Below are 27,844 nucleotides of genomic sequence, written 5' to 3' on the forward strand. Positions count from 1 at the left end.
GGAGAGCTTGGGGAGACGTGCCGGGTGCAGCAGACGTGAGGCAACTGCCGTGGCGATTTGTTTGGGAAGAAATTCTGAGAGGAGGGACGGGCAGGGCGTGGATAGGGTGGAGGAGGGAACCGGCTTGGGGTGAGAGAGGGTAGTAGGGTATGTTAAGGCCAGCGGGAGCAAAAGTGGGTGCTGGAGAAGAGGTGGCTGTTGAGGGGTGCTGTAGTGAAATTTTCTAGGCCAGAGTCTATAGATAGGAGTAGGGAACAGGGTTGGAGCCCTGACTGAAACTAGCTGTGACAGCAAGCAAGTCGAGCCAAAATTACAAAGATTGACGTAAAAATTCGAAGCAAAGGTGAAGCATTGTGAGTGGCCCAGAAAGAAGCGTAAGCAGCGATGAGTGTGAGGAAGAAGGCGAGAAGGAGGGCCCTTGAATGAAAGTGGACGATTGTAATGGCAGTGGTGTGGGGTGCTGACTTGCCAGTGAGACTAGAAATTGTGTGCATGCCCTTTGTCAATGCTGGATCCCTGTCAAGAGAGTGACAGGACCTCTCTGCCATGTCCTTTTCCTTTTCAAACCCTTCACTCCTTCCTCACAATGCAGCTAAGCAGTTTCACATTCATTTATCTGGAACTATTGTCACTGATCTCATACTTTCTAGAAATTAGAGGGTTTAAGATTTTAAAAACTACTTTAAATGGTAACTTAAATAGAGGTGCTTCCCATATTTAGGGTTTGCTTCATTAATAACTCTGATCTTAATGGCTTAATCAGCAGTAGTGGCAGGATAGAGCAAGTATGTGGCTTAAGGGGGTCTTGTTTGACTTCTAAAAGTATTCAGATACAGTTATGGGGTCCAAAGACTGGAGGTAGAATACTTAATTTTGAGAAAATTAATGAGATGTGCCTGGGTGAAGACCTGACTGTTTTAAAGGCTGACTCCTCTTTTATGTTCACAGTCAGCTTGTTGCCTGCTGTACAAAACTTGGGGACTGACAGGACATTGGGGTTCCCGCCTGAGATCTATGAATGATGTGTTCAGTGAAACTGAACATCTTACTTCCCTTTTCCATGTTTCAGTTTCTGCTTGTGTATATTTGGCTATCTATTCTTCCTCCAGATGTCTGTGAATGCTTCGTGTAAGAGGTCCCATATAAATTCTGAGCAAGTCTTAGGGTTATTTTCATTTTTCTTTACCAGTTTATGTGGGAGAGATTGGGTTGGAAATTCAATTTCAAATTTCCTCACCATCTAGCTGGACATCTAGCTGGGTTTGTTACTTAATATATTTAACAAACATTTATTTACCTCCTGCCAGAGCTGTTTAAGAGCCTTACAAATATTACCTTATTTAATCCCCATAACAAGAGGGTGAGAGAGATACTCTATTATAACCATTAAACAGATGAGAAAACTGAAACATAGGGTAAATAACTTCCTAAAGTCATACAACGAATCTCTAATGGAACTGGGATTCAAACCCAGGCAATCTGGCTCCAGAGTGTGCTCTTTTCATACCTATGCTATGCTGTCTCTCACTTTGGTAATGTATAGTGAAAAAGAAATTTGTGAGATAGTGAACTTTGTAGCATTCTTTGCCTGTTATTCAGGCCACTAGGATAGTTCCTTTGCAGGTATCTTTTTCTTTCTGTTACTCTGTCCATGCTTGACTATATATTTATTGATTTTTTTATTCCAATTGACATTCAGTATTATATTAGTTTCAGGTGTACAGCATAGTGGTCAGACAGTATATAATTTACGAAGTGATCCCTTTGATAATTCTAGCACCCATCAAGCACCATACATAGTTATTACAATATTATTGACTCTATTCCTTATGCTATGCTTAAATCCCCATGACTATTTTGTAACTACCGATTTGTATTTCTTAATCCCTTCACCTTTTTCACCCAGTCCCCCACACCCCGCCCAATTGGCAACCCTCAGTTTGTTCTCTATATCTATGCATCTGTTTCTGCTTTGTTTGTTCATTCATGCCTGACTCTTAACCAAGGAACTCTAGTCAAAACTTAATTTCAGCAGTGGGATTACTCCCATAAAGCCACTCATGTTGTTGATAGTCTACTCTCTGTTGGTTAACTCAAAATGTGTTATTTAGTGGGGCTTCATGGCATTGATGACCTCCTTAGCTCCAGATAGGCATCTGGTCAATGCATACCTTGTGCCTGAGAATTGAGGAATTGTACCTGGGGTACTGCAAAGCTAACCTGTATGTGGCCAATAAACCACCTACTTCACAGAAACCTTCTTGATGAGATAGCATTCTTTTAATATATGAAGGATACAACTTTTCGGTATGTTTTCTGAATGCAGTTGATATAGTGAAACATGTATAAGCCATATGGCCAGATAGACCTGCATTTGAATCCTAGTTCTACTGCCTAACTTAGCTCATCCTGTCTGCAAAGGAAGAATGATGCTTTCCTGACTTGTAAGTTGTGAGGATTCAATAAAATAATGTGCATAAAGTTCCTTACAGAGTGCCCGGTGTGTACTAAGTGCAAAAAATGCTACCGTCCCCTCCCCACTTTTCTTGAAATAAGGTAGGTGTGTGCTCTTTTTGTTGTTGTTTGCAGTGGTATAGTCTCTTCTTCCCCCTTCCATGGCTTTTCTATCTCAGTTGAGCACACTGAGGACCAGGGTGTTGTCCTAGCTTTTAACTTGGTCCTTGGAGTGTAGCTATGTCATAGTTTCCTCTGTTGTTTTCCACGTAGCCGATTATCACTGTAGCAAAATGCTGTGGTGCTTAGGAACGATACTTCACTTTTCCTAGGGGTTTTTTAAGTGCCAGTTTTTTTGGGGGATTTTTCTGGTGAAAGTACTAAACAATTTTAAAAAATAGGTCTTCTAACATTGCTCTGTTACTCTAGACTACTTCTGTGCTTAGAACCCAGCTACATGTACAGTTTTCCTGGTGTAGTGATCTAAATAGAGTCAGAATTCAAGTATTAAGATACGTTTTAGTGTCTCTAAACTGAGCCCACTCCACTGACAAAAACCTTTTCCTCTTCTCTATCTCATTTAATAGAATTTTCCACTCAATCAACCAACCCAGAAGCCTCAGGGTAAATTTTTTTTTTTTTTAGAAATTTGAGGGGAAGGCATCTTTTTTTTTAAATCTTCACCTGAGGACATTTTTCCCCCATTGTTTTTAAAGAGAGCAGAGGGAGAGAGAGAAACATTAATGCAAGACAGAGAAGTATCTATCAATTGCCTCTTGCATGCTCCCAGACTAGGGATCCATGGCCAGACCTGGGATTGTAACATCCAGACTGGGGGTCACATAGGTCTGGATTGGGGGTTGCATTTGCTGCACCTGGATTGGGGATTAACTGGCAATCTAGGTATGTGCCTGACCAGGAATGGAACATACAACCTTGAATTTATGGGACGACGCTCCAACCAACTGAGCCGCTCCAACCAACTGAGCCGCTCCAGCCAGGGCCAGAGTGAAATTTGATGATATTTCCCTCTTCATTTTCCATAGCCAAGCAGTCACCAGGTCTTCGGAATTCTATTCCTGACTTTTCTCTTGAAGATTTATTTTTTCTCCATTTCCAAATATATTGGTTTATGTTCATGAAAAGTCCAGAGAGTAGTATTTTTTCAGGAATGACTAAATGTAGGTTCATGCTTACACAAGAATTTGTCCCTATCTGTGTGGTGTTTATTCTGGTATGTTGGTTCCATTCTTCATTCTCAGGCAGATTTTTCTATAGCACAACCCTTAGAAAATTCAAGTTTGGCAATACCAACCTTAAAAAAAAAAGAATGCAGTCTCAGTAGGTATAGCAAAAACAAAAATTCTGCGCTCTTTGTAGACTGACTTGAATTATGTTCCTGTTCCAGGGTATGGAATATGCTTCTGAGTCAGGCCTAAATTATGTGCCCAACCCTGGGTCCTTAGTAAGGTGACACTTCCCTAGAACTTTATGGGCCAGAGTAAGTGGCAGAGGTGTGATTTCCCTGTGGAAAATTAGGGTTCTGTTACCAAAAGAAAGGGTCATGAATTCTGGGCAGATATAAACAAAAGATTCATAGAAGAACCTTATTATCTGTCATAGTGGATTATCTTGGTAGCATTTTAACTAACCTCCCAATCTGAACTCAGTCTCTCAGTTCCAAATAGCCCCTACATTGCTGTTAGCTTAATTTTTCAGAAGTAAAGTTACTATAGTATTTTGCTTGGTGGTTTCTCATTAAAAATATGAAATAGTTAAAACTCCTCCCCTGTTATTCAATCCATACTTCAGTCCTGATAAAGTCCCAGTTACAAAACCATGCATTCACTTGCTCTCACACCTTCCTCACCATTCTCATTGTGTTGCCTCTACATTCCCTGTAATACCTCTTCCATTGCCTGGAGAGCTCTTAGTCATCCTTTAAATAATGTTCCTTCGGAAGGCATCCTTTAGCTGTCTTTTTGTCTCTCTTACTGTATAGCATTTCTCACTTCCCAGATTCACTTTTATGTAAGTACCCATTTTCCCCATTGCATTCTGAGTACCCTGAGAGGTAAGGACTCTTTCTCTTTCACCACCATAAGCCTAGCATAATGCCTAACATATAATTGGTGTTCAGTGAATATTTGTTCAAGGAATGAAAATGGTAACAATTTGGCTATGCCTCATAGTTGGGCAGGCGCCAGTGGTACTGTCGCCATTGAAAGGGCCTGTTCTTTCCCTTTCTCCTTATTCATTGACCATGCTAGGAGCTGACAGTTTATACAGCACAAGCAGCATGATCACATGACTTTTGAACAATCCATACGGCTAGTCCAATTAATACAAGAAGACCCTGCAGAAACATACTGTTGAAGTTTTGGGAGACAAATGCTAATGTCAGAACCCAGAAAGGGGAGATGTATCAGCTGACAGGATTCCTAAGCTGAAGTTTTTCTCAGGATCGGCCTTTCCCACAGCTGTTTCTATTTATTTTAATTTTTATTTATTTATCTTTTGAGGGGAAGGGAATGAGAGAAGGAGAGAAATATCAATGTATGGTTGCCTCTTGTGAGTCCTCTCCTGAGAACTGGCCTGCAACCCAGGCATGTGCCCTGACTGGGAATCGAACTGCGATCGTGTGGTTCGAAGGCCCACGCTCAATCCACTGAGCTACACCAGCCAGGGTTTGTTTCTACTTTTTATAACTAGTTTATTACTTCTTTCACTAAGTGGATTTTTCCCTGTTTTTTTTTTTCTGTTTTGTAATTTTTGTTAAGTTTCACAGACCTACCTTGGTGGTCATAGAACAGCTCTGTCCGACATGGTAGCCATTAGCCACATACAGTTATTTAAGTTTAAATTGATTGGAATTAAATACAATTTAAAATTTCAGTTCTTTAGTTATACTACCCAGATTTCAGGTGCTTAATGGCTAGGCTGCCATATAGGACAATGCAGATATAGAACATTTCCAGCATCACAGAAAATTTACTCAACAATGCTGTTACAGATGTAAATCTGAATTTTTCAGGAAACAGCTACAGAATACTTACATGTTTTTAGTTCTTCTGGATTGGGTCCACTTGAAGTTTAACCCACGCTTCATTAGGAGGAGACAAGATTGTTAAAGGAAGTCATAAATTGTAGTGACTAAATAAGGGGGACTTGGCAAACTATCTCTCAGAGTTTGTTGGAGTCATGGCCTTTGCCAATGAAACTTGTAATAACTCTGCTGGATTGTAGGGCTGAAGAGAGCTTTTACTAGGAAATAGTCAGTAAAATCCCATAATTTCTAAAAGATCCTCAGACAGTCTGCCTTTGTATGAGCTCTGTCATTTGGATGCTTTTGAGAAGGAAACAGTAAGAGTCATAATGATTCCTCTTCCACTCCCCGTCAACACCATTCATTATTTTATTTTTTCCTCCTCGATAGTTCTTTGAGAATTTAAAATTTTCCGTGGAATTTTTTTCTATTTGTTCTCCTTTTGTTTTTTGTTCAACTGTCTCACTGCTTTCTGGCCAGAGAATATGTTTGTACTACTTTTACTTTTGAGGATTTATTGACTTTTTGTGTGTGTATGCCTTAGCGCAAGGCCAATTTTTGTGAATGTTACTTGAGTGTTTTAAAAAAGTGTTCTCAGGATGTAGCTTTCTAGATGTAATAGAACAGCTTTATCATTTATATATTTTTCAGCTCTTATCACTTTTTTACTTTGGGTTTTCATGATCTGAGTGTTAATTCCCCCATTACCATTGTTTTCTCGTTTAATTCTCCTTTTTGTTTTTTCTGCAGTTTTTGTTTTGTGTCTGTGTTTTGCTTTATATATTTTGAGGCCATGTTATTAGATACATAAAAATTAATAGAGCTATATTTTTATTATGCCGCTTGTCTTTTTTAGTGTTTGTTGCTTTGAATACAACCTTGATATTAATATCATAGTTTCCTCCTGCCATTTTATTTGATTGGCTTTTTTGCTTTAATTAGTTGAGTTTATTCTATTGGCATTTATTTTTATTTCATATCTGGTCTTAATTCTATCATTTAAAAATGACTTTTATGGAGGAGTGAGAATAAGGGTAGGTGGAAGAGGGTGTAGAGGGGATAAATGGTGATGGACAGAGACTTGACTTTGGTAGTGAACACAATATACAATACACACTACACAATGTACACACTACACAATACTTTGGTAGTGTGTAGGTGGTGTGTTGTAGAATTGTGCACCTGAAGCCTGTATGATTTTGTCTACCAGTGTGACCCCCAATAAATTCGATAAAAATGACTTTAGTAGTGTTGTCTTGCTGTTTCCTTCCCTCAGCAATTTTAAAGGTAGTTTTAGTTATAATGATGGCCACCTTTTACTTTAAAATAGTATCCCTGAAACTGAGGTGACTGAAGCACTGTCTTTCCTCTTGTGCCTTTGCTATTGAGGGGGTGGTGTGTGCCTCTTTTACCTTGCATGTAAAGCACTCTGCCGCCCAGACAACATACGGTGTGACTGTAAAGTAATGAGGTTGACTTTCTTGTATAACCCACGAAATCAACCTTATTGTGTTGCAGTTAAACTTACATGTTTCTTGCATTCTCTCAAGTAAGCAAATTTGAGCCTCTGGTATGTACAAGGTACATCCAATACTGAGGAAGTCTTTCCCAGCTTTTCCTCTTCAGTGAGAGCACCATGAACATAAACCGGGCTTTGGAGTCTGTGCTCACTAAGAAGAAATTTGACCTTAGTTTAAATGCATTTGAGATGGTCTCTAGATATGGAGCACTGTGACCCATCTTAATTATTTTGCAGACTGTCTAATCCCAGATAGTTTTTGGCAGAATTTTCTCTGAAGCAGAATGGGTAAGAAGGCTTTCTACTAGGTACCACTTCTAATTTAGTTGGATTTATTAGATTTATGTCTGGAACTTCAAAGGTAAAGGACAGAAAAGGAGAGGAATATTTCTATAGATTTCTCCACTCTGAAACAGTTGTTAATTTCATTTTACAAATGAGGGAACTGAAGCTGAAAGCATTTAAATGGCTTCCCCACAGATGTACAGCCAGTTTGTAGAGACCTATGATTCAAATTTAGTTTGGCCTGACTGTGAAGCTTGTTCTCTTTCCACTGAATGACATTTTCTCTCTGCTTATTAAAAATACAAACAAGCCCTGGCTGGATGACTCAGTGGATTGAGCACCAGCCTGTGAACCAAGAAGTCGCTGGTTCAATTCCCAGTCAGAGTACATGCCTGGGTTGTGGGCCGGGTCTCCAGTTGGGGGCACATGAGAAGCAACCACACATTGATATTCCTCTCCTTCTCTTTCTTCCTTCTTCTTCTCTTCCCCTCTCTCTAAAAATAAATAAATAAAATCTTTAAAAAATACATATGAAATAGAAAAGACATGGTCCCTGTCCTTAAGGAAGCAAACCACATACTGTTAAGTGACAGTGTTTTTTTTTAAGGATTATTAGGAGGAATAATTTATAGCAAATCAGATTAGTTAGTATTTTTTGAGAAAAGGTTGAATTAGACTTGAGCGTGAACCTCTGAATAGGACAAGAAGAGAAGCCTTCCAAGTGGAAAGGTCTGCATGAATAAAACCATGGTAGTAGCTTGAGGTTGGCATAGTTGTAATAGAGTGTTTTAGGAAGAGAGAGAAACAGAGAGACTGTATTTACATGAAGAGTACTGAGCAGGAAAGTTAGTATTCAGATTGGGCACACAGGATAGAGAATTTTGAACTCCATTCTAGGGAGTTTGTAAACCTTCCATGGTTAGGTTTCTAACAAAGGATTTTACCTCCTTTTGTTAAATCTACTTGTTGAAATTCAGTAAATTTGATATCATTCAAACTTAGTGTAATTGGTGAGACTTTTTTTGAATAGGTATGAAGTTACACAGCATGCCTGCAAATACCGCTGATTCTCTCCTACACATTAAGATTCTGCTGTCAGCCATTCAAGGGATGGTACTTGCCAGTGGTTAGATTCTCCTAGGCACACCAGGGTGGAGAGACAATTATAATAGAGTCAAGTATGGTTTTTCCTGTAATAAACATATTACAGTATTTCTTTTAAAAACATTAGTATTTAATGATAAATTCTACAAATTAAATACTTTCTAATTAGAAACAGAAAATATGGAACCAAATAAGAAGAAAATTGCTACCTCAGTGTTACCAATCATTATTTTATTTAATTATGTTTTTCTGTACTTTAAGAAGGAACCCATTACTTCTTTCCAGGAAGTGCTTTCCAGCATTAAAAGTCCCGGGTACTTGCCTGACCACAGTCTTTCAGTATAAAATGCCCTTGATACTTGAGTATTTAAAAAACCCTCCTCATGATAGTTTACAGCTTCTTGTTTAAGAACTTTGTTTAGATTATTGATCTTTCATTAATTGATAGCCTCAAGGAAGGCCTAAAGAACTCTTTTCTACTTCCCTTCATATAGCCAGAATTAACCACTATTAACATATTATTTCTCAGTATTTATTTTAAAGATTTTATTTATTTGTTTTTAGAGAGAGAGGCAGAGAGGGAGAGAAACATTGATGTGAGTGAGAAACATTGGTTGCCTTCTTTTTAAAAAATTTGATTGGTTATGCTATTTCAGCTGTCCCAATTTTCCCCCCTTTGCTCCCTCCGTCCAGTAGTTCCATTTCCTTGAGAAATCCGCCCCCGCTCCCCCCACCCCATTCTTATCCATGAGTCCTGCATATCAGTTTTTTGGCTTCACATTTCCTATGCTGTTCTTAACATCCCCTTGTCTATTTTATACCTACTAATTTATGCTTCTTAATCCCTGCACCTTTTCTCCCATGCTCCTCCTTTCCACTCCCAGCTGATAACCCTCTAAGTGATCTCCACATCTGTGATTCTGTTTCTGTTCTAGTTGTTTGTTTGGTTTGTTTTTTTAGATTAAGTTGTTGATAGTTGTGAATTTGTTGCCATTTTAATGTACATAGTTTTGATCTTCATCTTTTTTTAAATTTCATATAAAATGGCTTGGTAATGAACTCTTTTAGCTTTACCTTGTCTGGGAAGTACTTTATCTGCCCTTCAATTTCTAAATGACAGCTTTGCTGGGTAGACTAATCTTGCTTGTAGGTCCTTGCATTTGTTGCCAAGTCCCTTCTATTTCTTGCCAGTCCCTTCTTGTCTGCAACGTTTTTTTTAGGAAATCAGCTGACAGTCTCATGGGAAATCCTTTGTAGTTAACTCCCTTCTTTTCTCTTGCTGCTTTTAAGATTCTCTCTTTATCTCTAACCTTTGGCATTTTAATTACGTGTCTTGGTGTTGTCTTCTTTGGGTCCACCTGGACTTGTGTGTATATTTCCTTCACCAAATTAGGGAAGATTTCTTTTATTATTTTTTCAAATAAGTTCTCAGTTTTTTGTTCTTCCTCTTCTCTTTCTGGAAACCCTATGATTTGGATGTTTTCATGTTTGGAGATGTCCCAGAGGCTCCTTATTCTATTTTTGGTTTTTTTATTTGTTTTTCTTCTTGCTCTTCTGATTGAATGCTTTTTTCTTTCTTATGTTCCAAATCATTGATTTGATACTCAATTTCATCCTCTCCACTCTTGGTTCCCTATAGATTTTTCTTTATTTCACTTAATGTAACCTTCATTTCTGCCTTGGTCTTTTTTATGCTGTTGCAGTATCCAGTGAGTTCTTTGAGCATCCTGATAACCAGTGTTTTGATCTCTGCATCTGATAGGTTAGTTATCTCCATTTTGTTTAATTCTTTTTCTGGACTTTTTTCCTGTTCTTTCAATTGGGCCATATTTTTTTGTCTCCTCAATTTGGCAGCCTCCCTGTATTTTTTTCTCTGTATTAGGTACTTGGACTCCCTGTCTTAGTACCATGGCTTGTTTTTAGAAGAGCAGACCTGTAAACTGTGTGGAGTAGAGCCTGAAGTGACTGCCAGGGTGGGGCAACCCCTTTGAGTGTTTTGTAGCTCTGCGTGGGAGAAGGGCTTGGAGAGGGGACAATTCCCTGCTGGGCTTCTAGAGGTTTTCTTGGGAGGAAGCTGCTTCCCACTATTCACCATATTTCCGGTCTCCTTACTTTCTCCCCTGTGCTACTTGTGCCCTTCCAGCTGTTGCCCTGGTGCTGAATCCCAGCAGGAATAGATCTGTGTAAGTCTTAAGTCTGACTGGGCCCTTTAAGAGGAGTCTCTTGATAATCTGGCAATTTCTTCTGCCACCGCACTGGTTTTTACAACCAGACGTTATGGGGATTTATCTTCTTGGCACTGGAATCATGGACTGCTGGGTCGTCTAAGATCCAGTTTGGGGCTGAGATCCCTTGTTCCTGAGGTATCCCTCTTGATTTTTATCCACCACATGTGAATGTGGGACCCCCGTTCCACTGCCTCTCCATCTCTCTGCAAGTCTCTGCCCCCCAACATGTTTGGATGAATGTGGTTTCCGAAATCTTTGGTTTTCAGACTTCCATACAGCTCAATTTTCTGACACTTCTGGGTTATATTTATTTGTAGTCTAGATGTAATTCTTTCTGTAGTGGTAGGAGGAGGCAAAGCATGTTTACCTATGCCTCCATGTTGACCAGAAGTCAACTGGTAACCTTCTGTACATGCCCTAACCAGGGGCCAAACCCACAACCCAGGCATGTGCCCTGACCAGGAATTTAACTGGCAACCCCTCGCTTTATGGGACGACACCCAAGCAACTGGGCTACTGACCTGGGCTATTTCTTGATATTGTTATGTTGAGATCACAAATACAATTTTATGTTCTGCTTTTTATACTTCAACTGACTATTATTAGCTTTGGAAACTTCCTAATCAAAAATTTTAGCCCTGGCTGGTGTAGCTCAGTGGATTGAGCACGGGCCTGCGAACCACATGATCACGGTTCGATTCCCAGTCAGAGCACGTGCCTGGGTTGCAGGCCAGTTCCCAGCAGGGGACCCAGGAGAAGCAACCATACATTGACATTTCTCTCTCCTTCTCTCCTTCCCTTCCCCTCTAAAAATAAATAAATAAAATCTTAAAATTTTTTTAATGTTTTCACAATATTCCATTATATAATGTCATATACCTCTCCTCAAATTCCAGAAATCAAATCATTACCTGACTTGAGACAACCTGATTTTCAACTCTGATCTCAGGTAGAGGCCACTATCCATTTCACATAAATGACACATTGTAGAGGGGATATGCCAATAACTGGAAGCTATTTCATTTTACCACTAAGAAGAACATTGGGGATTGAAAATAGGCCATTATATATTTCTTGGATTGAGTATCACTTTATAGTTGCATAATACTTATTTACTATTTTTTCACATATTCAGTGTAATGCTTTCAAAAGTAACATTTGCCTATAGCTTTTCTGTTTTAATCTTCTAAGAGTAATTTGGCAACCTTGAGACTGAGTTGGTATTTAGGAAAACTCTTTTTCCTTGGATATCCTCATTTGAGGATATTAAGAAATTCCTGTTCCTCTTTAAAGGAGGAATGTAGTCAAAACCCTCCCAAAAGAAGATAGGTAGGACTTTATTCTGAGACTGGCTTTACTGCTTGTTGATGAAGATTAGTTCAGGTAGAGGTAAAGTATGCTGGCCCTTGCCATTCAGGCCTGGTGCTTCCTCGGCACGGGGTGAGCAGCTTAGAAAGACTACTTTTCATTTACGCGATTAAAGGAGAATGCTCTGTGTACCTGCCGAAGTGGCTCTGCAAAGGGGTACTTTAAACCTAATATACTTCAAAGGGCTGGCCTATGGCTGGATAAAGGTTATCTGTGAACACAGAGTGATGCCACCCAAGTAATAATTATTATTAGACAGGTTTAACTTAGGAAAGACTGATCATACTTGCTAAAATGTGGTTAAAGAATGGGAAGGGATATTTGATTTCTGGTGGTGTTCTGTTTAATTGCATGAAAGATTCAGATATGAACAGGTTACTCCAACCACTGTATATGGGCTTCAATTGAATTTGGTATTTGAATTCTCTGAAAATGATAACTATATAATTGGGATAAAGGATTCTAAAACAGGTTAAGACACTAAACAGACTAGTTATGTAAATTAAAAATTTTTTTAAGTTTACTTTTCTTCTACATGGGTATGTACCAAATATAGATGGTTTGGTGTATCTTAGAGTAAGAGCACATTCTTTTGTACCTTTGATATCTCAAGGACACTGTAATGTGGGGAAAGAAAACTCTTTAATTTTGTCCAGAGAAGTTGTCGAAAAGCTGAATGTTCAAGGTTTCTAGGATTTCAGTGCTCTTTGTACAGTTTTGGTATCAAAGCCCTAGGACGATAGGGTACTGGGTGTCTGCGTTCAGGATTTATCATGATGCTCTTTGACAATTAAGCTTGTAAGATCAGTAGAGAATGAATCAGAACACAGATATGCATAGTAACTTGGGAACCAGACTGGCTGTCAGGCCTGCAAGACTTAATTGAAACTCATTTGAATGTAAAAACTGTGTCAGTCTGAATAGGCAGGGTTAGCTCTGAGGAAGCATAGGAGATGGAGAGTCACTTAAGCAAAAGTTGGCAATCAGCTGGTCGCTGTAATGGCAGTTTCTCACAGTACAACAATAAATGGCATTTTAATGACCACCTCAGTCCTGTGTACATCTTAGTGATTTTAAGATATCTCTCAGGCCTGGTATAGAAAGAGAACAGGGAAGTTGCCAACAGGTACATGAAAAAGTGTTCCATGTCACAAATTATCATGGAAATGGAAATGAAAACCACAATTAGATGTCACCTCACACCTGTTAGAAGGGCTATCATAAAAAAGACAAGAGATAATGAGTATTGATGAGGATGTAGAGAAAGGGGGACCCTTCTGCACTGTTGGGATTATAAATTGGTGTAGCTCCAATGGAAAACAGTGTGGAAATACTTCAAAATATTTAAAATAGAACTGTTATATGATCCAGCAGTTCTCTTTCTTGGTATATGTTCAAAGGTAATAAAATCACTATCTCAGAAAGACACCTGCAATAATTTTAAAAAAGATATCTGCACCACTGTGTTTACCGAAGTGTTGTTTATAATAGCCAAGACATGGAAACAATCTACATGACCACTGAAAGCCTAATGGATACAGTAAATATGATATCGATACACACATGATGGAACATTATTCAGAAGAAAATCTCACATTTGCAACAATATGGATGGGCTTTGAAGACGTTATTCTAAGTGAAATAAGTCAGACAGCAAAAGACAAATACTGTATGATCTTTCTTACACGTGAATCTGAAAAGCCCCAAATCATTGCAACAGAGAACAGATTGTTGGTTGCCAGAGGGGAATGGTAAGTGGGGGAAGTGGGTGAAGGTGGTCCAAAGGTACAAACTTTCATTTATTTATTTTTTCCCTTTTTCTTTTTTTCTTTTTAATATATTTTGTTGATTATGCCATTACAGTTGTCCCATTTCCCCCTCTTCATTCCCCTCCACCCTGCACACCCCCTTCCACCCACATTTCCCCCCTTTAGTTCATGTCCATGTGTCATAAGTTCTTTAGATTCTATATCTCCCATACTATTCTTGTCCCCCCGCCCCGTCTATTTTCTACCTACTGTCTATGCTACTTATTCTCTGTACCTTCTCCCCCCTTCTTCTCCCACTCCCCTGTTGCTAACCCTCCATGTGATCTTCATTTCTATTGTTCCACTCCTGATCTAGCTGTCCTCTGGGTTTGCTTTTGTTTTAGGTGTGGTTGTTAGTAACTGTGAGTTTGCTGTCCTTTCACTGTTCATATTTTTTATCTTCTTTTTCTCAGATAAGTCCCTTTAGCATTTCCTATAATAAGGGTTTGGTGATGATGAACTCCTTGAACTTGACCTTATCTGAGAAGCACTTTATCTGTCCTTCCATTCTAAATGAAAGCTTTGCTGGATAGAGCAATCTTGGATGTAGGTCTTTGGATTTCATGACTTGGAATACTTCTTTCCAGCCCCTTCTTGCCTGTAAGGTCTCTTTTGAGAAATCAGCTGACAGTCTGATGGGCACTCCTTTGTAGGTGACTGTCCCCTTATCTCTTGCTGCTTCTAGAATTCTCTCCTTCATTATAATCTTGGCTAATGTAATTATGCCGTGCCTTGGTGTATTCCTTCTTGGGTCCAACTTCTTTGGGATTCTCTGAGCTTCCTGGACTTCCTGGAAGTCTATTGCCTTTGCCAGATTGGGGAAGTTCTCCTTTATTATTTGTTCAAATAAAATTTCAATTTCTTGATATTTCTCTTCTCCTTCTGGCATCCCTATGATTCAGATGTTGGGATGTTTAAAGATGTCCTGGAGGTTCCTAAGCCTCTCTTCATTTTTTTGAATTCTTGTTTCTTCATTCTTTTCTGGTTGGATGTTTCGTTCTTCCTTCTGGTCCACTTCATTGATTTGAGTCCCAGTTTCCTTTCCATTACTATTGGTTTCCTGTACACTTCCCTTCATTTCACTTAGTTTAGCCTTCATTTGTTCCTCTAATTTGTGACTAAAATCAACCAGTTCTGTGAGCATCCTGACCACCAGTGTTTTGATCCAACTATGCATGTGATAGGTTGGCTCTTAGTAGCTTAGAAGTATTGGCTCTGAGGCTTTGAGCTGTTCTTGGGTCATAATGTTTTGGTCTGTTTGCACCTGTTATGTATGAGGGGCAGAGCCTTAGGTGTTCACCAGGGTGGGGCGACCCAGTTGCTGGGTTGTGACGCCGTATGTGGGGGCAGGGTCAGAGGGGGGCAATGGTGTTTGTTCTACTCTCTCTCGGACTTCGGTCTCCTCTGCCGCTTGCCACAAGCAAACCGGCGCCCCCGTGGGGGCTCCTGGGTGTGTGGGCCTGTGCACCCTCCAGGACCCTGTGGGTCTCTCCAACAAACTTTCTGTGAGCCTGGGAGCTTCTCTCAGCACCTCGACCCTGAAAGTTTTTCCAACTGGTGCTTTTAGGTTTTAACTCCTGGCGCTGGGGCTCTAGCCCGCACGGTCTATCTCACTGCTCACACCTTTGCCTGGTTTATCTGAGTGTGCATGTGTGACCGTGGTCAGCCAGCCACCTTGTGCCCTCACTGGGTCTGCCCATTGCCACCCCAAGCCTGAGTCGGTCAGGCCGCTTTTTCCTTCGTGACCCCACTCTGCCAGCCGCTGACTCTGCCCCTCTTACCAGTCTGGCTGAATGGTTTGTTGTTATCAGACTTCCATACAGTTCAATTTTCTGGGTTTTGGGTGCGTTTTTGTTACTAAAACTTTGTTGTCTTTAAACTTGGTTGTGTGAGGAGGCACAGTGTTTCCACCTATGCCTCCATCTTGGCCAGAAGTCCCGCAGGTACAAACTTAGTCATAAGATAAATAAGTTCTGAAGATGTAATATACAGCATTGTGACTATAGTTAACAATACTGTATTGTTTATTTGAAAGTTGCTGAGAGAGCAGATCTTAAAAGTTCTCATCATGAGAAAAAAAATTGTAACTGTGAGGTGATGGATGTTTACTAAACATATTGTAGTAATCAGTTTGCAATATATCCATAAATTATTATGTTGTATACCTGGAACTAATATAATGTTATATGTCAGTTATATCTCAGTAAAATTGGGAGTGGGCAGGAAGAAAATAGAACAGGACTTTCTCTAGTGGCTGAAATTTTGTTTTCTTTTTAAAGATACCATATTACTTTTCATTTATTATATTTTAATTATAATTAATTAATTTATTTTTGGACAGAGGAGAAGGGAAGAAAAAATGGAGAGAAACATCAGTGTGTGGTTGCCTCTTACACGCCCCCAACTGGGGACCTGGCCTGTAACGCAGGCATGTGCCCTGACTGGGAATCGAACCGGTAACTGGTTCACAGTCTGATGCTCAATCCACTGAGCCACACCAGCCAGGGCTGGTGGATGAAATGTTTAATGGCGTCAGATTTAGAAAGCCCGATGTCTCCCAGTTTGAATAAATTTTTGGTCTCAAGGCTTTCAGAGCAGAAGACCAGAGTGAGATCCATCTAGATTTTTCTTTTTAGATGGTATTCCTATACCAGACTCAGCTCAATTAATTTTATTTTATTTGTTTGCCTTTACTGTACTCATCCATTTTTTAAAAATGGCTCAGAAAATTTACAAAAGTGTGTAAGAGAGGTTAATTTTGAGTACAGATAGAAAGGATTCCAACTCAGGACCCTTCCAAACCTGTAGGAATTTAAATGATCTAAATAAAATATTTATGGTAAAAGTTCTTTGAAGAAATGACTACCATTCTTGTTACTGTTCTTGAAAAGAGGAAAGAGTAGTATTCTGAAGAGAAAGTAAGGGACAAGGTAAAGTGTCCAGAATAATAGTTGGGGGCCCAAAAGGGGGAATTTGACATTGCATCTCCTCCTTATCCAGTTTGATTCAGTGCGTCCAGTTGTTTTTCATTCGGTTGAAGTTGGTTTTGAGTTTTTATTGGGTTGGAAGCTGTGGTGAGAAAATGCTGGAGACTTAGAGAAAGTTTAAAGATCATCTAGGGCAGCAATTTGTAAACTTTTCCACTAGGAGAATAAGTGAATGGTTGACTCATTTGGTGGCTCAGTGTCCCAAAGTGGCTCAGTGCAAACTTAAGACATTTTTATCTCAATTTTAGCTTAAAAACCATGGGGGGAAAATCATGGACAGTTTATATTCTTATTCATAATATTTGTGTATAGGTATGTGTACTTAGTGCTAGAAATATAGTGAATAAAAAGTTGTTTTGGGGCTTTTTTGTTTGGCAAAGATTTCTGGTTTTGAGCAAATGTCCTCATTTCTTTGTGTGTTGTCCATGTAAAGTCATGGTCCATAAAAGGATCTTGCTGGGACAGACTCCTAGAAACACAGGGTTATTCACTACTTATGTTAGGATTGAATAATAGTAGACCAAGATTATCTGGCAAAGCATAATATGCCGTGTAAATATGAGGTGTTTTTTTTTTTAAATCTTGGTGTTCTTTACAGCTTCAATCCTCTCAGGATTGGGTCTTATGACCAAGTAAAAAATTCATAGGGGAGAGAATGTTAGGATGTGGGGCAGAAGGATTCTTGCCTTAATCTTTCTCTGACATCATGAGGATTATGTACAACAAGTTAACTGACCATTGGTATAACTGATGCTCTTGCAGGAGGGAGCACTGGCAGTTGCTGGGTAATTTGAAGACTACTGTCGAGGGTTTAGTGTCAGCCAACAACCCCAATGTCTGGTCCAAGTATGGTGGCCTGGAGCGGCTTTGCAGGGACATGCAGAGCATCCTCTATCATGGGCTCATCCATGACCAGGTATGTAGAACTTCTTTTTTTGCCAGACTGGGTGAAACAGTTGTTGGAAAGAAACAGCTGCATTAAGTTCCTGGGAGGGAGAAGATGATGGCCACTAGTCTGTGAGCCCTTGAAGGAAGTACTGTACAATGGGATGATGATGACCAGGTGGAGGATAAGGACAGTAATGATCAGTCATTGGAGTTTTCCTCTTACGCTCATCCTAGAACACATCTGAGAAACATCGACAGAACACTGGTATTTTTAGAATATCTTGTGAGCATTATTTCATAGACAACTGGTTCATGCTTATGAATAGTAGTTGTAGTTATAGCTTACTTTTTAAAATATAAACTTTATTAATGTTGAATTTTTTCCCTTAACATCCTCAAACACTAATAAGCTTTGAATACTGACAATGAGTTGAGAGATTTCCAACCAAGATGGAGGCATAGGTGGAAATGTTTCACTCCCTCGCACAACCAAAAAGAAGGATAACAACCAATTTAAAAATAATAAACAACCAGAACTGCCAGAAAGTAGAACTGTGTGGAACTCTGACAACCAAGGAGTTAAAGAAACATTCACCCAGAATGGTGGGAGGGGTGAAGAAGGGCAAGAGAGGACCACGGCAAGGCAGCAGACCACACAGGCGAGGCAGAGGCTGGCTGACCAGGACACTAAAGACTCAAAACATCTGGATGTAGAATCCTGGGGGAGATGCTACGGCAGGAGAAACTCCTAGTCTCACAGGAGAGTTGCTTGGATAGTGCGGCTAGAGCTGAGCGGCATTGTTCCCTCTCAGGCTGCTCCTCCGTGGACAGCGCCACAGCGCAGCAAAGAGAGTAGCCCTGCCCTGGTGAATACCTAGGGCTCCGCCTCTTACAACATAGCAGGTGCACCGAGACGGAGAAATAGGGCCCAAATGAGAGAACAGTCAAAGCTCCAGAAAAAGAACTAAGTGACCAGGAGATAGACAACCTATCTGGTGCAGAGTTCAAAACGCTGGTAATCAGGATGCTCACAGAAGTGATTGAGCTTGGTCACAAAATGAAGGAAGAAATGAAGACTATAAAAAGTGAAATAAAACAAAATGTACAGGGCGCCAATAGTGAAGGGAAGGAAACTGGGACTCAAATCAACCCTTTGGAACAAAAGGAAGAAATAAGCATCCAGCCGGAACAGAATGAAGAAATAAGAGTGCGAATAAATGAGGAGAGGCTTAGGAACCTCTGGGACAACTTTAAACATTCCCACATCCAAATCATGGGGATGCCGGAAGGTGAAGAGGAAGAGCAAGAAATTGAAAATTTTTTGAACAGGTAATGAAGGGAAATTTTCCCAATCTGGCAAAGGAAATAGACTTCCAGGAAGTGCAGGAACCTCAGAGTCCCAATAAAATTGGACCCAAGGAGGAACACACCAAGGCATATAATAATTAAGTTACCCAAGGTTTAAAATAAGGAGAGAATCTTAAAAACAGCAAGAGCAAAAGAGATAGTTACCTACAAAGGAGTTCCCATTAGACTGTCAGCTGTTTTCTCAAAAGAAACCTTATAGGCAAGAAGGGGCTGGAAAGAAATATTCCATGAAAGGCAAGGACCTACATCCAAGATTACTCTATCCAGCAAAACTTTCATTTAGATTGGAAGGCAGATAAAATGCTTCCCAGATAATGTCAAGTTAAGAGTTCATCATTACCAAGCCCTTATTATATGAAATGTTAAAGGAACTTATCTAAGAAATAGAAGATCAAAAAGTATGAACAGTAAAATAACAACAAACTCACAACTATCAACAGCTGAACCTAAGAAACAAAAACAAAAACTAAGCAAACAACTGGAACAGGAACAGACTCACAGAAATGAGATCTTGTGTAGGGTTATCAGGGGGGAGCGAGCGGGGGAGAATAGAGGGGAAAGGTATAGGGCGTAAGAAGCATAATTGGTAGGCATAAAACAAACAGGGAGATTAAGAATAGTATAGGAAATAGAGCCCTGGCTGGTATAGCTCAGTGTATTGAGCTTGGGCCTGCGACCCACACAATCGCGGTTCGATTCCCAGTCAGGGCACATGCCTGGGTTGCAGGCCAGTTCCCAGCAAGGGAGGCATGAGAGGCAACCATACATTGATATTTCTCTCCCTCTCTCCTTCCCTTCCCCTCTAAAGAATTTTAAAAAAAAGGATAGTATAGGAGATAGAGAAGCCAAAGAACTTATATGTACAACATATGGATATGAACTAAGGGGAGTGGAGGGAATGCTGGAGGGTAAGAGGTGCATGATGGAGGGGGAATAAAGGGGAGAAAAGAATTGGAACAACTGTAATAGCATAATCAATACAATATACTTAAAAAAAGAAAATAAGAAAATGAGTTGAAGTTGATAATATTTAATGGTTTTTGCTTTACCTTTGGCAGTTAACTCCATTTGCAGTGTTTTAAATAAGGTTAGGTCTGAATAAAATCATTAAGTGAGTCATTGGGTCTGGTATCCAATGTTAAAAATCAGACCTCACAGATATGCTCATAATTGTGTGTTCCTAAACACTCATGTTCTTTCCATGTCAGAGCCTAGTATTTTTTCCTGAAACTCTTTTCCCTGAGCCAGGCTTGTCTTTCTTTTTTTATCAAAATGTATTCTTAATTAGCAGTCGCATTGGAAAAGATATAATCAATAAATTTATATTGAAGTATTTGCAGTTGATAGTATTTACTGTGCTACCTTCCCTTCTAAAAATGTGTGTATTACCTTTAAGCAGTATCTTTAAACCAGTGTTCCTATTGGGTATTTTTAGAATTTAGTAAGACACTTGGCCTAGGTTAGATTTTCTTTATTCGGATTAAATTCTAGAGGTAAGGCCTTCTCTTTTAATGAGTTTTGAAAATAGGGGAAATTTTTTATCCTTTAAAGAATTGTTCTTAATGGTCATCGTTATTAAAACACTGTTCTAGGAATTTGGAGGCAACATTGTATAGCACACTAACACAGGTGTTTAGAATCAGACGTAACCTGGATTTAGATCCAGACTCATTGCTCATATCCTTGGGGGGTGGGGGGAAATCACACAATAGTTATAATTACAGACTTTCAAGTCAGACTGCTCATGTTTTAATCTCAGCTTCACGACTCTGTGGTATTAGGTAAGTTATTTAACTCTTTGTGTCTCTGCTTCCTCATTTGTTAAATGAGGAAATAACACTGGTACCTATCTCATAGGATTGTTGTAAGAATTAAATGAGATAATACGTATAAAGCTTTAGAAAACAAATGATCAGTTTTAACTGCCAGGTTATACTACTTTTTGAGCCTTGCTTTTGTCATCTGTAAAACTGAGAATAATGTTATTTATATCAGTGTTTGATGGAAAGATTAAATGAAAAAGCGAACAAATTTGCCCATTGAAATTCATGGCATGTAGGAAGTAATTCATAAATGTTCCTTTCTCTTTAGAGTTTCAAGTGACATGTACTCTTATAAAAAGTAATTATGAACATTGGAATTTTGAAATAGTTTAAGTTAATCCTCTGTAATCTGGTTTCTTCCCTTACAACTGGAGCTAAAGTTTAAGTAATAATGACATGTTACCAAATCCAATTATCATTTCTCCTTTGAACACTGCCTTATATTCTTCACTGTTGATCACCAGCAGACCTTGACTTTTATGGCATTATTATTGTACGGCATGGAGTCCTTTCTTACCTCTGTGACCACTTCTTAGTTTCTTTCCCTGAAATCTCTTCCTCTTGGATTTTAGTTTTTAATGGGGTTCTGTCCTGTGTCCTTATCTCTTCTAACTTTGTTCATTTTCCTGAAATAATGTTATCCACCTGCATTGTTTCACTTATCATCTACACAGTAATAACCCCAGGCTCAGACATCTCTGCCGAACTCCAGATCCACAAGACTAGCTGTCTGCTGTACATTAGCTGGCTATTTATTCTACAGACCAAACACATGACCCAAAACAAAATTATTTTCTCCCATGAGATGACCCTTTCTCCAGATATTTTTAATACTAATCTGTGGCATTGCCAGCTACTCAGTCTTCCAAGTTGGAAAGTAGGGAATCAAGCCTACATGTTTTACAAAAACTCAATACAGGTTTCCCAGACTGATGACCAACACAGCTACCAGATTAGCAGCCCTGCCTTCTAGTTCTATTACTAATCCTACAGTGTCATCTAGAGTAACCATTTAACCATATTACAAGACAGTTTTACCATCTGTGCCAGAAAGAGAAAATGTGTCGTGATGAAATAGTAAAGTCAATGAAATTCTCGAAAGACGCTCAGTAAATGCAAAACAATATTAACATATCTCGTTATAGTTGTTAAAAGTGTTGAGATCATGAAGGCACCTAGTTATCACAATAAAAAATGTTAAAGTATGTGACTACCTGCCATATAGCAGTTGTATTAATAGTGAAAGCAGAGCACACCAGGCCCATCTGTCATACAAACACACACAGCAACACACACAGCAACTATAGGCCTTAGTGTGAAGAATCAAGGGCTTGAAAAACAAGCTAAGGGCTTGTTTTTCCCTATCATTTCCTCCCGAAAGATTAAGGCTTTCAAAAGTCTGCCTGCTGTGTCATCCAGAAACTATTCTGGGTGTTGTGCCCTACTAGAGGGGAAGGGGTATAATGATTTGTGCAGGTCATTTCTTCTGTGCTTTTGTAAGGACATGTTATGGAATGTGTATCATATTTTTTTAAAAAATCAGGGTCTTAGAAAAGCTATAATGTCATGAGTGTATTCTTAGAGGGATCGCATCTTTCCCTGACAGCCTGCAGCTGGGCTATCTTTTAGTCTTTCCATAGCAATAACAATCACTCTTCAATATTTTGGTAGATTTTCTTATTTTTTTCCGTGTCCTTATGTGCTTTTTAAAATATTAAGAGTGTACTATACTTCATAACTTGCCTTAAAATATTTAATTTTTTTAATGGACAGTATATTTATATGGTTTAAAAAACAAAGTGTAAAAACATATGCAGTGAAATATCTCATTTCCTTCTGACCCCACTACTGTTTACCAGTTAATATCCAGAGAGTTTTTATGCTTATAAAAACAAATATGAATAATTTTCTTGGCTACACCTTCTGATTTTTAACGCAAATAAGAATACACTATAATCTATTCTGTACCTTGCTTTTTTCACTTGATATATTCTGTAACTCATTTAAAATAATTACCAAAAGAGCTTCATGCTTTTTTACAGCTGTCATTTTGTAATGTTCCATTGTATGTATATATCATGCATCATATAACCAGTCTCCTGGTAGTGGACATTTAGATTGCTTTCAGTCATTTGCTGCTGGTGAAAGTGCTACAGTGAATAGCCTTGTATGTAGGTCATTTTGCCTAGAAGTAGAACCCTTGGACTAAAGGGTATATCTTTTTTGCTTTTCTTTCTTACCATCAAGTTGAATTTTTTTATTTTGCTAATGTACAACTAGAAATAACAGTCCACTTTCTATGGTTTCTAAACACTTAGCACTGATGATTTTCATAGGATGCTGTTGTCTTTCATAAGTCTAGGTGCCTGATCATCTGTGAGAACCCAACTTGCCTTCCATTCTAGCCACTAAATTAATTTATCTTTTCAGGAGTCTTGTTGGATGTTTTCTTTGTTGGCCTCTCTGTATTGCTACTTTATTTGAAAGACTTCATTTTCTCATTGCACAGTAGTTCTTTCAGTCTCACAAATTCTTACCAACCAGGGCTATGCAATTTGACTTCCTTTCTCTTAATTTAGATCCACCATGAGTTGCATGTTTTGTCACTGCCATTTTAAATCTTGAATATGTTTCCCTAACTTCTGGAATTCTTTTTGTGCATGTTCAGTTATGTGAACTAGATTTTCATTATATGCTTTCCGGGCATTGCATCCATGCCGTGACATTAGTTCCAGATTCTCAGTTGGAACCGTCCGATGCTATAGCTAGGCCATGGACATGTTTACACATTCTTGTCATGCAGTAATGTCATTTTTCTGACCTGAGGAAGGGGCTGGAAGTTCATATTGTTTTATACTGAGCAATTCAATTGGTTGTCGACAGGCTAGTCTTTCAAATTCATTTCTTACTATGTCTGTTTCAAAAGCAGAATAATTTGGGGCTGTCAGATGGCTCAGGTAGTTCTTAGAAGGTTGGCATCTGCAGAGCTTCCTTCTCCACCAGTGCTACAGCCACTTTCTGCACACCAGGTGCTTCATAACTTTGGTCAAAATACAACCACCACCCACTATAACCTTGCCAGCCTCCAAATTCGTGCCCACCATTCTTAGGTTCACCTCAGTTTTCTCAAGGGTATCTGCTTTTGTAGTATTTTTACAAAATATTTTTAATTTAGGTTTAGTTAGAGGGGTAGGGAGGGAGAAAGAGAGTGAGAGAAACATTGACCTGTGCATCCATCAGTGGCCTCTTTTACATGCGCCTGGCCAGCAACTCAAGCCTGTGCCCTGACTAGGATTGAACTGGCAACCCTTTGCTTTGTGGGAGGATGCCCAACCCACTGAGCCATGCTGATCAGGGCTGTGCTTTTGAATTTTGATAGCTGTTGCTAAATTGCCCTCTAGGAAGTTATGCCTGTTTACACCCTTACTAACGTGCAAGAGTGTTTAATTGTTTATACCATTGCCAGTATAGGATGTTATTAAACTTCAAACTATTGTCAATGATAATAGGTGAAAAGTTACATTTCTCTTACCATTAAAGGTGTTTACAAGAGTCATTAAATTATTTTTCTGTGAACGTTTACTGTTTTTTCCCATTTTCCTCAGATTTTTAGTCTTATCCTGTGGATTTGTAGGAACTCTGTATTTATTAAGAAAACTCACAGCAAACACAGAGTGTAATACACAGATGATGTGTGATAGAACTATACACTTGAAACTTATATGATGTATCAACCAATGTTACCCCCAATAAATTTAATAAAAAAAGAAAATTAGTCCTTTGTCTGTAATGTGTGTTAAAATATTTTTTCATAGTTTGTCTTTTGACTTCTTTTTAAAGATTTTATTTACGTATTTTTAGAGAAGGGAAAGGAGAGAGAAAGAGAGGGAAGGAAACATCAATGTGTGGTTGCCTCTCGAGCACCCCCTACAGGGGATCTGGTCAGGGCACAACCCAGGCCTGTGCCCTAACCAGTGACCCTTTTGTTTCCAGGCTAGCGCTCAGTCCACTGAGCCACAGCAGTGAGGGCTCTCTTTCTACTTCTTTTCCTCCTCCCCCTTCTCTCTGGCCTCCTCCTCACTCCTCCTTCTTCCCTTCTTTCTTCTGACTCATATTTAGGTTTTCAATCAGCTGGAATTTATTTTGGAATATAGTTTGTGGAGAATGCTTAAATTTGTCTACTTGTAACTAACTAATTTTCACAACAATATTTGTTAATAATTTCTTTCTTTTTTAAAAAATATATTTATTGATTATGCCATTACCGTTGTCCCATTCCTCCCTCTTCATTCCCCCCTCCCCCATGATTCCCCCCCCTTTAGGTTATGTCCATGTGTCACAAGTTCTTTAGATTCTATATTTCCCATACTATTCTTGCCCTCCCCCCTTTCTATTTTCTACCTACTGTCTATGCTACTTATTCTCTGTACCTTCTCCCTCCTTCTCCTCCTCCCACTCCCCTGTTGCTAACCCTCCATGTGATCTCCATTTCTATGGTTCCACTCCTGATCTAGCTGTCCTCTTAGTTTGCTTTTGTTTTAGGTGTGGTTGTTAATAACTGTGATTTTGCTGTTCTTTTACTGTTCATATTTTTTATCTCCTTTNTGTGCCCTAACTGGGAATCGAACCAGTGACCCTTTTGTTTCCAGGCTAGCGCTTAGTCCACTGAGCCACAGCAGTGAGGGCTCTCTTTCTACTTCTTTTCCTCCTCCCCCTCCTCTCTGGCCTCCTCCTCCTCACTCCTCCTTCTTCCCTTCTTTCTTCTGACTCATATTTAGGTTTTCAATCCAGCTGGAAATTATTTTGGAATATAGTTTGTGGAGAATGCTTAAATTTGTCTACTTGTAACTAACGAATTTTCACAACAATATTTGTTAATAATTTCTTTCTCTTTAAAAAAATATATTTTATTGATTATGCCATTACCGTTTTCCCATTCCTCCCTCTTCATTCCCCCCCACAACGATTTCCCCCCCTTTAGTTTATGTTCATGTGTCACAAGTTCTTTAGATTCTATATTTCCCATATTATTCTTGACCTCCCCCTTTCTATTTTCTACCTACTGTCTATGCTACTTATTCTCTGTACCTTCTCCCCCCTTCTCCTCCTCCCACTCCTCTGTTGCTAACCCTCCATGTGATCTTCATTTCTATGGTTCCGCTCCTGATCTAGCTGTCCTCTTAGTTTGCTTTTGTCTTAGGTGTGGTTGTTAATAACTGTGTGTTTGCTGTTCTTTCACTGTTCATATTTTTTATCTCCTTTTTCTTAGATAAGTCCCTTTAACATTTCATATAATAAGGGCTTGGTGATGATGAACTCCTTGAACTTGACCTTATCTGAGAAGCACTTTATCTGCCCTTCCATTCTAAATGAAAGCTTTGCTGGATAGAGCAATCATGGCTGTAGGTCTTTGGATTTCATGACTTGGAATACTTCTTTCCAGCCCCTTCTTGCCTGTAAGGTCTCTTTTGAGAAATCAGCTGACAGTCTGATGGGCACTCCTTTGTAGGTGACTGTCCCCTTATCTCTTGCTGCTTCTAGGATTCTCTCCTTCATTTTCATCTTGACTAATGTAGTTATGATGTGCCTTGGTGTGTTCCTTCTTGGGTCCAACTTCTTTGGGACTCTTTGAGCTTCCTGGATTTCCTAGAAGTCTATTTCCTTTGCCAGACTGAGAAAGTTCTCCTTTATTATTTGTTCAAATAAGTTTTCCACTCATGGCTGTTCCTCTTCCCCTTCTGGTACCCCTATAATTTGGATGTTTGAATGTTTAAAGATGTCCTGGAGGTTCCTGAGCCTCTCCTCATTTTTTTTAATTCTTGTTTCTTCCTTCTTTTCTGTTTGGTCATTTTTTTCTTCCTTCTGGTCTACTCGATTGATTTGAGCCCCAGTTTCCTTTCCATCACTATTGGTTTCCTGTGCATTTCCCTTCATTTCAATTAGTTTAGCCTTCATTTGTTCCTCTAAATTGTGACTAAAATCAACCAGTTCTGTGAGCATCCTGATCACCAGTGTTTTGAACTGTGCATCTGATAGGTTGGCTATCTCTTGGTTGCTTTAAAGTATTGGCTCTGGGGCTTTGAGCTCTTTTTCTACTTGAGCCATAATGTTTTGGTCAGGTCGCACCTATTACATATGAGTGACGGATCCTTAGGTGTTCACCAGGGTGGGGCGACCAAGTCGCTGAGTTGTGACACTGTATGTGGGGGTGGGGTCAGAGAGGAGCAATGGCGTTTTTTCTGCTCTCTCTTGGATTTTGGTTCCCTCTGGTACTTCCTGCAAGTAAACCAGGCCCTCCTGGTTCTGATTCCTGGGTGTGTGGGTTTGTGCAACTTCCAGGACCCTGTGGGTCTCTCTGACAAACTCTCTGTGAGCCTGGGAGCTTCTCCTGGCACCTTGACCCTGAAAGTTTCCCCAGTTGGTGCTTTCAGGCTTTAATTCCTGGCGCTGGGGCCCTAGCCCGTGTGGTCTGTCTCACTGTTCGCTCCTTCACCTGTTTTATCTCCGTCTGAATGTGTGACCCTGGTCAGCCAGCCACCTTGTGCCCCCACTGAGTCAGGCCGCTTTTGCCAGCCTAACCCCACTCCACCAGCCACTGACTCCGCCCCTCTTACCTGTCTGGCTGAATGGCTCATTGTGGTCAGACTTTCGTACAGTTCAATTTTCTGTGTTTTGGTTGCATTTTTGTTGCTAAAACTTTGTTGTCTTTAAACTTGGTTGTGCGAGGAGGCACAGTGTTTCCACCAACACCTCCATCTTGGCCGGAAGTCCAATTTATTTCTTTTCCATTGCTTTTTTTCCAAAAGTGGTTTATTAAGTGAGCCTAAAGTTTTTTTAAATAGACTATTTTTTAGAGCAGTTTTAGGTTCTCAGTCAAATTGAGCGGAAGTTACAGAGATTTTCCATTAACTCCCGCCTTCACTTACACATAACCTCTCTCATTATCACCATTCCCCACCAGAGTGG

The 27,844-nt window shown here is 39.5% G+C and overlaps 1 protein-coding gene and 1 pseudogene across 8 annotated transcripts in view; one reads left to right on the forward strand and one right to left on the reverse strand.

Moving 5' to 3' along the window:
* The window catches only part of RUBCN (rubicon autophagy regulator), a 71,663-nt gene that overhangs the window by 11,343 nt on the left and 32,476 nt on the right, over nt 1-27,844 (forward strand). For all 8 annotated transcript variants that reach the window (XM_037033659.1, XM_037033660.1, XM_037033652.1 and 5 more), the window contains exon 2: nt 17,562-17,715. In XM_037033659.1, the coding sequence (XP_036889554.1) occupies nt 17,677-17,715 (39 nt within the window). In that variant the 5' untranslated portion in view covers nt 17,562-17,676. The remainder of the gene's footprint in view (nt 1-17,561; nt 17,716-27,844) is intronic.
* Nucleotides 23,195-23,982, reverse strand: LOC118978287 (pre-mRNA-splicing factor SPF27-like; annotated as a pseudogene).

The sequence above is a fragment of the Sturnira hondurensis genome, unplaced genomic scaffold, assembly GCF_014824575.4.
Source record: "Sturnira hondurensis isolate 20B ecotype Veracruz unplaced genomic scaffold, ASM1482457v3 Scaffold0021765, whole genome shotgun sequence".
NCBI classification, from domain to species: domain Eukaryota; kingdom Metazoa; phylum Chordata; class Mammalia; order Chiroptera; family Phyllostomidae; genus Sturnira; species Sturnira hondurensis.